The sequence below is a fragment of the Poecilia latipinna genome, unplaced genomic scaffold (genome assembly GCF_001443285.1).
Source record: "Poecilia latipinna isolate Pla-1442-1.1 unplaced genomic scaffold, P_latipinna-1.0 Scaffold3508, whole genome shotgun sequence".
NCBI classification, from domain to species: domain Eukaryota; kingdom Metazoa; phylum Chordata; class Actinopteri; order Cyprinodontiformes; family Poeciliidae; genus Poecilia; species Poecilia latipinna.
Window position 1 is genome coordinate 21,008 of NW_015116124.1, and position 9,855 is coordinate 30,862.

Here is a 9,855-nt window from a genome sequence, read left to right on the forward strand (position 1 = left end):
TAGGAGTTTGTTCCACAATTGTTTAGTTTTTGGTTTGACCCCTGGCTCCACCACTGTCGTGTCCTTGGGCAACATTGCAGTAACATGACACTTCACCTATAAGTAGTGGTCAGAGGGCCTGGTGGCACAGGTGCTTGGCAGCCTCACCTCTGGAAGTCGTGGCTCCTCTCCATCATGACTGAATGTGGTGAAGTGCTTTACAGGCCTCTGGACTTGATAAGGTGCTATGCAAGTCATTTACCATTTTACAGCAACAACCTTCAGTCAGTCAGAAGCCTTTTTAAATAAGGCTCCTACTGGAGATTATTCTTACCGACGCAATCATCAACCAGAATTACTCTTTAAAGAGACTTAGATGACATGAGTTACAACATTTTTCCTCCTTTGGCATAAATACAGTATGAATCAAATTCTGAACCCACCTCTCATTCCTCTGTACGAAGTCTGAACCAAAGTGACGACATTCAAATAGCTCTTGCCTGTTTTTTAATGGAGACTCTCGGATTTCATACAGATGTTGAAAGTTAGCATCACTGGTGGAATGCAGGGTACACAGAGAATTTTCAGTCTGAAATCGGTTTCTTACGGCTACTCAGCTGAAGAAAACCACATCATTCTATATTTAGAGTGAACAAGCTCTCATGTCTTACTTCATTCACAGGTTTTGGTAAGAAAAATACTCTGTGGGAAGTAATAATTATAAAATCTTCACATATTCGAATGATGCTTAGTTAAGTAAGTCAAGCAGAGATGGACATATGCAAATACCTCTGGTAGAATTGTAGGACAGCACAATATGTCATTGTTTTTACATGGAACTGGAACATAAAGGAGTTTTTGGTGTACATACTGTTTGGGAAAAAAATTAATTGGTATAATTAACAACTACTCCAGGCACCAATAAAACCATCAATACTGATATCTGCTGTTTCCAGTTTGATGTTTCAGACTGAAGGCCATTTCTAAGTGTGGAAAGTGCAGAACTGGAAGCTAAACTGGCCAAACGGATTGGGAATAAAGGGAAGTGACATCAGGCTGCACTTTGTTGGAATGTCAGTCACATTAATGTATGATGGACTGAAGTGTGCTAAACACTTCTGACAGAGTGGATCCATTCTCTAGCTCACTGTATCATGCTTTTGGTTGGGGTGCAACTGAGATGTCAGTCAGGCTTTCAGAGAGAAACAGAAAATGACAGAGTCTTTATCACGACATCTGTCCACGTTTGGTTCATACCTCTTGTTTGTTTGATATGAACTCTTAGACCACCTCTTCAGTCCTTCATTCTTAAAACTAAAATAATTTTCTTCTTCTTTAGCCTTTAAATCCGGCTAGACATGACCTTACAAGTTTGGTGCCATAGGAGAGACTATCCACAGTCCACATGAACCTAATCTAAACATGGGAAACCTTTTGTGTTTCTCTTGCTTGTTTAATGCTATACAGCCATTTAATAACCCTTGCATTTCGCTCCACAGCTGAGATGCCATAGGGGACGCGCTCACCGGCCTCTTCCTCTTCCTCCCCCTCATCCTCTTCTGATATTCCGTCATTGGAAGATCGCCGTGACTGGTCACAATCGGAGGAGATCATAGAAGCTGATCGAAAGTTCAGGCTGACAATGTCCGAGTTGGCCCGTGCAAAGTTCTCGGGACCCACTGCCTCCAACTCCTCAGGATCAAGGCCGCAATAATTAAAAAAGCGTTCCACATCCGCTCCGGCCCGGGCATACCGATCCGACAGGTCCGACTTGGATCTGTGCAGCGACGAACGACGAGTCACGTTTGAACCCTGCTCCAGATCAATGTTCAACTCGGCTGATGCACTAGCAGGGTCTCCAAAGTCACATGGCAAAGACTGTGGGGTTGTGTTGTTGCAGGGCGTAGGTGACATTGGCGGACGCGCACGTGGAAGTGACAAGGACAGTGCAGGAGGGAGAGAGGTGGGCTTTGGTTTGGGAGGGAGGGGTGGAGCTGAGGAGCTGCTAGACTGATTGGTGCGCAGCGGTTTACCATTGCACAGTCGCAGGAGGTCAGATGATGAGTGGGAGGTCAGGAGAGGTGGCAGTGGGGAATGAGAACGCTGGACAACTCCTCCTTCACATCCTCTTTCATCTTGGACTCGTCTGCTAAGGTTCAGGTTTCCTGCTTGTTGTGGAGTGCGACGCCCCCCGCTGGCCATTGGGGGGACCTTTAAGGAGTGAGAGAAGGATCTGAGAGAATGCGAGGTGCTCGGACTGGGAGCTGAGTCTGAAGGTTGCTCATTAAGGGTCATGGTGGATCTGTATGTTAGTGGCATCCTAGAAGGAGAAACAGAAACAGAGTATTAGAAAGCACCACAAACACAAGTGACCACAGAGGACCTACACGTGAGCATAATGTTATTATAGTAATCACTCTATTTTTGAATTTGCTACACTCTGTGCCTTGCACATCTGTGTTATTCTGGGACACAGTTTTAGGAATTTCTAGTATTAGCACATTACGTGCTAATACTAGCACATCACGTTTGGCTCCAACAAAACCTGATTTAAATTTCCAGAAGATATATATTGTTTAATTAATGACGTAGATTTTAACACGTCAAGAATTTATACACAGTTACTTTTGTTTTTTTAAACATACATAGCCATAGAGCACTGGCAACCTTGCACAAGGTTAAGATTCTATCCCAAATAGCAATTGTTAAATTAACAATGTTTATTTTGGAAAAACATTGTAATTAAAATCTCTGAATATTCTCTGTTGCTGGTAAAAGAGTCATATTCTGCAATAACGAAAGTCACTGTGTGAAGTGCTTTGGGGTCCTCTGGACTTGATGAAGTGCTATATGAGTACATATCATTTACTATTTCCCCTTTCAGTTGAAATAAAATAACTGCTCTTCTTATTAGGACTACTATGTAAAATAACTGATATTCATTTGAATCACTCAAAAAACAGGATATTTAAAGATCTTCCTGAATCTTTGCAGCATCTAAAACAATTTTTTTCCAGAAATTCTGCTCATCAAATGCTGCAATGGTCTTCACTCTTAGCCTGTAGGCATAGTTGTTTGTGAAGGTCAAAAATCCTGTTTTGATGTTCCATTGTTTTGAAAATATTACTAAGCCACCCTAACCCTCTCTGGGCAAATTGTCCTGGTTCTGGAAATTTTTTTATGCATAACAATGGCTGTGTTGATGAAAATGTTGTAAAAACTTGTGCATGTTTTGTAATTTAAAGTAATTTATTCATGATTTCCTTTTGCATCATTTCCTAATTTTTAGCCATCAACTGCCTTTCAAAGTTCATTTTTTAGACACTAAAGTTTTTGGCAATTTAATTCCCATTCATTTGGTTCTTAATGTTTTGATTTCCACTGGATGAAATTCCATGTACTGTAAATACATAAAATTCCAGATATATGCAGTACCCTATGAAATGTATTTACACCCTTGGATTTTTCCACATTTTATTGCTTTTACAAATCAACCATGAACAAAGGCTTTTTGACAAAATAAGTTACAAAAAATAGTAACTTTTTGTAGTAGCTAAAAAGTTACTACAAAATAATAGTAATAAAGAATACATAGCAAAAATAAGTGATTTTTATTGTTGACAATAATAGTCTCCAATTTGCATATATAAAATGAAAAAAAAAAACTATAGACATTTTAATAGTTAAGACTGCTACTTAAAGGTTTGAAAAACTTGGACAGTTCATAAATATTTGCTTTTTATGAAAATGACTGATGTTAAAAACAGCCTTCACAGGTGGTGCACAAAATAAAGACCTTAGAATGACTTGGTTTCCTCCAGATATCTGCATAGTTTCTCCTATCAGAATTTCACAATCTTCCAATGATCAAATTCAGAATCATTTTATATCAGGCAACAGTTTTTGCTGAGGTGTAAGCTCAAAGTTAGTAAAAAAATATCTTTCAGCTTTTTGTTAGTGTTGTGTTCAAATCTTAGCTTTAAAATCAGAGACAGAATTAGAAGAACTCAGTGTAACAGGCATTAGAAATACTCCAGACAATATGCAACTGTCAGCAGTGACTCACCCCAACGGTGTCCAGCTTCGGGCCATTCTGGCTGATGACCTCATGAGGACGGCACTTTTAGCTCCACCTGACAGTCCTTCAGAACCTGCTGCTGAAGACGATGATGAGTTCAGCAGATTTTTTAAGATCTCCAGATTTAAATTCTCCCGTTTGCCGCTGCCACAGCTGGATGCACATGTGTCTGACTTTGCGTTGTTATTGGACGCTTTGAAAGGGGTCCCGGCTCCGTTCCCTCCTCCACCAATCCCAGGACTTTTCTTTGACAGGATGGAAGGGTCAACGGTGGGCTTGGCCAGGACAGGCGGTTTGACTGGTTCTTGCTTGGCATTGATGACCTCCTGACTCTTGACATACTTTGCTTTGTCAGCTTCCAGTCTCTCAACTGCACTCAGGCGGTTTGGGTTTGGTTCCGCCTGAGAACACAATAAAAATGAATGATTCTATGTAAATAGTTTCAGGCATGGAAAAATAAACATTTCATCATAAAGCAGTATGATCCAATTACTGCATACTTCTGCAAAAAACCAATCAGATCAATGAAATGTTCTAACTAAAGAACATTCGCTACAATGACCACAAGTATGTTTGAGGAAGTCAAAGTGAAGATTTAAAGCCAAAGGGCTTTAATAACTCTCAAGAATGATGGTAAATAGCATCACACAAACAGGTTTCTCCTTCACCTTTAGATCAACAGTGAGATGGTCAAATGTTTTGAAAGGTGGATAACTGGGTGTTCCAACAGGAAAATGAAAAACATCAAGTATCTGGAATAATGTTGGCCTGACCTCAGCCCTATTGAAAACGACACGTATAGATGTTGGGTCTGTGCCAGTAGACCAACTTCTTTGAAAGATATTCACCAACTCTGTCAGAAGGAGTGGTCAGATACTGTGGCAAAGCTCTTGCAGAAGTTACAAAAGGCAGTACCCAGCAAGATGTTACTTGCCCAGAGACATTTAACTATATACAGGAGTGCATTTCCACAGCAGGTTCCTAAAGGCTTTTTCTCCAAAGCTTAACTTTCCAAAGGCTTTTAATTTACCCAAGATGTTCTCTGTGAGTTTGAATGGAGTCTGAACCCTGGGCAGTAAAATAGGACTTCTGACGCTGAGAAGGTCATCATTCTGCAGGAGTGCAATGACGATATGGGGGCACAGTTCTCTGTTCTTTGAATGGGCGGCACTGAGGATGGGGTTCTCCATCCTCAGTGCCGGGTGAATCGAGCACCTGGGTGGTGGGGTGACCGGATTCCAGGCTCAACCTTTGCTAGTAGTAGTGTGAGCCCTGTGTGTCTTTGCTACTCAAGTGCTTCCTTGCCTTCCTGTCGGGCGGATTCCTGCTGAGGCAGAACGCTAAGAGGGCGTCTGTGGAGGAACAGAGGCTGCCCGCCCTGCAGTTCCGGGCTGCTGAGCGCTGGAAGGCTTATGACCTTCCTCTTAAGTACAAATGACAGTTTAGCACACACTTCTACAACACATGTCCATAAACACACACAATCACGCTTACATAATCCAAAAGGTCAGAGGTCATACCAGCACAGGTTCAAATTACATAATACAACCTGTGTCACATGATATCATGGGCAACCGTAATTCAATAAAGTCAATCATGCAATTAGGACACCATCCCCTGAAGTTACTATTGAATTATCATTAGCCAAGGGTCCACACTGTGTAGAACAAGGGGCTGGTTTTTACCAGGCTGGAGCATTCATCTTCTTCATATGAAGCTGGATGCCATATGAAGAGTCATCCAGCTTCTTCATATGGTTTGCATGGAATGCTAAAACAGGACATGTGATTTTAAAAAAAAGAAGCGCTCCAATTAGGATTACAATTAGCCATCTACGAACATTATTTCTAACAATTTACACATAGCTGTTAAGCTCTGAAATGAATTTAAAAATCACTTTTAAATTAGAAGAAGTTTGAAAAAATAGATCTTTAAAAATAAAATCATTCAACATGTGTAGGGTCAGAGCAGTAACTATGGACACCACATTGCAACGCATGATTGTTTCACCATTATAAATGGTTCAAAGAAATTATTAAAAGGCCAAAACTAATCTGACCTTCAACCTCAGCTGCAGGAGTCCTCATTAAGATCACAACAATGACATTACGGCAGTACTTCACCTGCCGTCTGAAGTACTCAGGGCCCTTGTTCAGGATGCGAAGAGGTACAGTGGAACTGAAGGGCGTGGTGGGGCCAGCAGACTTGCTACTTGGCAGGGGAGGAGCCAATGTCTCTGTCGGCATGGCAACAAGGCGATTGGGGTGGCCGGCCGTGGTGGCAATAGGTGTGGGGTGGTTGACAGAGGGTGGGGTCACTAAGGAACCCCCAAAACATGAAGACACAAGGTGGAGGCAAGAAAAAAATCTAAAAGCAGGCAAACCCCCTCACCCTGCACATCGCTTCTGCAAGAAGGCAAGAGTTACTGAAGAGGAGAGGATGAAGTGGGAGAATACTGTAGTCACATAAATGAATTGAAAGGATGATCTCTGCTCTCTAATCTGTTAGCTCTTTGGATTAGACTGCTTCAATCATTTAGGTTGGGCAACAGAACAATGGAAAGGAGGCAAATGAATGCAGGGAAAGGAAAGTGAAACTCCAGACGTGCGACAGCGGCGTGGCGTGGATAAGAGATCCCATTAAGCCAGGGGACAGCAGAGGCTGTTAGAAAATCAACAACCTACTGCCTTTCCACTGAGACCAGCTCTCCCTTCCACCTGACAAGCATCTGAAAAGGGAAAAGAAAAAAAAAAAAACAGTCAATAGAGAAGTTGGACATCATTTACCTTGCAATATAGAACTGCAGTATTTCTGCAAGCAAACACAAAGTAAATCATCCATTCATCTGAAGTCAGGCCATGATTAAGTTTTGTTGGTACATTGGTTATGACGATCAAATCTTTCGTTCTTGTTTTCTTTGCTTTTTTAAATAAATGTGAAAACAGAAGAAACAACTAACAACAAACTGACATCTGCATCTGATTTAGTGTCCACTAAATGAATGTTTCTAGCTCATAACTTCTAAGTAGCAGAGAAGAAAAATAAGCTTACGCTAGTCCGATCAAAAATAAAGGATTTTTGCATGAGGCAAAAATCTTGTGCAAATTTTTGCATGAGAAGTTAACTTCTGCATCTTTTCATATCTGCTCGTTTCATTGTTGAGTACAGTTTTTTGTTCCTCCTTTCTTAAAAACTTATTTTACATCATAAATAACTTTACCTTGCAAATAATATTTACCAGTTTCACTGGCAGAGGGTTCACTTAAACCCTCTGCTTTAATGCTGCCTGTGTATTTGGCCTCTAGGTGCTGCAGATTGTCAGTGGGAGTCACATCCGTCAGGTAAAAAACAACAAAACTGAGTAAAGCAGAGCAAGCAGAAGTTCCTCATGTCAGCAGAACTTCTGTTTCGGATCAATGAATGACCTTGAAGTTGATGTTGTTCTAAGCACTAGATGGATAACAGCTGTATGAACCCTTTTCATACACAATTGTGTCTGTGGTGAACAGCTATTTAATGCTGCTTTCTTGTATGTATGTGGCTAAGGAAGGCAGACTAGCCGCCATTCGCCACCTACTGGGCAGCCACTGTAAGTTCCCTGAGAATTTCTCCAAATCCACAAGGACAGAAATGTTGAACACCTTAGGAATATCTTGCCAAGTGTAAGGCAAACCTTTAGGTATAAAAACAAGAGTAACATCAAAGTGCTAACATAACAGAAGAATGAACCAGTCTGCATCACTGGCTCTATTTTGAAATTTGGACCCATAATGTGACTATATTGTTCTTTGGGGAGTGATTGGGGGTCGAATGTGCATCAGTGGGACGGGCAGCCATCTTGCAGTCAGATAAATTGAGGTCCAATTCCAGCTTCCTCCCAAGCCACATCAGTGTGCAACTGGGCAATGCACTCATCCAAAAACTGCCAGCTGACAAGGCCTAAAATTCACAGCGGGATTGTGGGTGTTGCATATTATACAATCAATTCCTGCAAATCTAGTTTTTATAATTGAATTGAAATTAATTTTTTGTAAAGCGCCTTGAGATAAAATTTGTTGTGAATTAATGGTATATAAATCCCCGCATAGAACTACAACAGAAATGTGTAATAATGTGGATGTTTGTTTTGGACCATAAATGATAACAAAAAACCCACCCGCTACACACTTTGGACTCTCACTCCTTCAAAGTAAAACATCCCTCCGCTGTGCCAGTGTGGCTCTTACTAGCAGGCCAACAATCATCGGATTCAATGGCTTTAACAGTAAACTAATCAAAACATGCACCGCTGGTTAAAACATGCATTTAACTTAACATGAACAATTTTAACTAAAACCTTTTTGTTGTTGTTGTTTTTGCATGCAGTATTTGCCACACATCACTTTACCTTATCAAGCCATTAATTTTTTCTATTTTTAATCGAAAATTTTGACTGGATTAGTCCTCTACAGGAACAAAGGTTCAACTGAAAATGGACTAATCCAGTTCTTGTGAAAAGACATGAAGAGACAGAAGGAGAAAGAAGAGATGGAAGCTGGAGAGCAAGGCGAGGCACCAAGGATTAATGAGGCAACCAAAATAATTCAAAAGGGGCCATTGACACATTTTGCATAAATTCAACATCATACTCTAACCTTTTCCAAATATACAGTTGCATCATGCATAATAATTAAAATCAATTAAACATTTACCAATTCATTCCAAGAGCAACATTACTGGATTCATTGAATACCAAACACTGCATTCCCAGAACACACTCCTGATCAAAATCTTAAAACCAGTCAAAAAATTGCAAGAATTTGCATTTTGCACTATTGGATCTTAAGAAGGTTCTAAGTAGAGCTTCACAATGTCAAAGGAAAAAATCAGTGCAAGAGACAAGAACTTTTGAGCAGGGAATTTTCTGAAAGCTGCATTTACACTCAAACATGATTTTTTCAGCTGATCAAAAGTTAAGACCATAATCTTTAAAAGCCAAAAGCTGTGCAAAAATCTGGATTCCATGTCACTTCCTGTCAAGTCTTTACACTGTCAAGACCTCCTGATGGCAAAAGCAAAAAAGCTCACTGACTTTGAATGTGGTAGGATTGTTGAGCTGCATAAGCAAGGCCTCTCACAACGTGCCATCGCTGCTGAGGTTGGACGCAGTGAGACAGTCATTTTGCATTTTTTAAATGATCCTGAGGGTTATGGAACAAAAAAGTCAAGTGGTAGACCCAAAAAAAATTCACCAGCTCTGAGCCACAGGATCTGATTGGCTGTCTGTCAAGACACGGGACGATCCTCTACCCAAATTAAGGCCATTAAGGGAAGTTTACAAAAATGGACATCAGTTCCAGACAGTGGATGCCTTTCATGAAGCCATCTTCAACACTTGGAGCAACGTTCCCACTAGCCTCCTGGAAACACTGGCATCAAGCCTAAACGATTGTTTGAAGTCATCAACAAGAATGGTGGAGCTACTCATTACTGAGTCCTTTTTTTTTACACTTTGATTTCTGTTTTGGTTTTTTTTTTTTTTTAGCAATGGTCTTAAACTTTTGATCAGCTGAAAAAAATCATGTTTGAGTGTAAATGCAGTTTTCAATTAATTCCCCGCTCAAAAGTTTTTGTTTCTTACGCTGATTTCTTCTTTTAACATTGTGAAGCTCTACTTAGAACCTTCTTAAGATCCAATAATGCAAAATGCAAATTCTTGCAATTTTTTGACTGGTCTTAAGATTTTGATCAGGAGTGTATATAAAGAAAGTCACAAATCAAACATTGATTAAAAGAATCCTTGAGACTGATGTAGAATC

The 9,855-nt window shown here is 40.4% G+C and overlaps 1 protein-coding gene across 3 annotated transcripts in view; it reads right to left on the bottom strand.

Moving 5' to 3' along the window:
• Positions 1 to 469: 469 nt before the first annotated feature.
• fam110b (family with sequence similarity 110 member B) overlaps positions 470 to 9,855 on the bottom strand; it is a 32,170-nt gene continuing 22,784 nt past the window's right edge. The window contains exons 1-4 of one of the 3 annotated variants that reach the window (XM_015024069.1): positions 7,296 to 8,792; positions 6,181 to 6,785; positions 4,046 to 4,458; positions 470 to 2,299 (exon numbers count right to left, since the gene is read on the bottom strand). In XM_015024069.1, the coding sequence (XP_014879555.1) occupies positions 1,396 to 2,299; positions 4,046 to 4,458; positions 6,181 to 6,303 (1,440 nt within the window). In that variant the 5' untranslated portion in view covers positions 6,304 to 6,785; positions 7,296 to 8,792 and the 3' untranslated portion in view covers positions 470 to 1,395. Of the gene's footprint in view, positions 2,300 to 4,045; positions 4,459 to 6,180; positions 6,786 to 7,277; positions 8,793 to 9,855 lie in introns of those variants that run through there. The other 2 variants (XM_015024067.1, XM_015024068.1) reach the window with 2 other exon arrangements.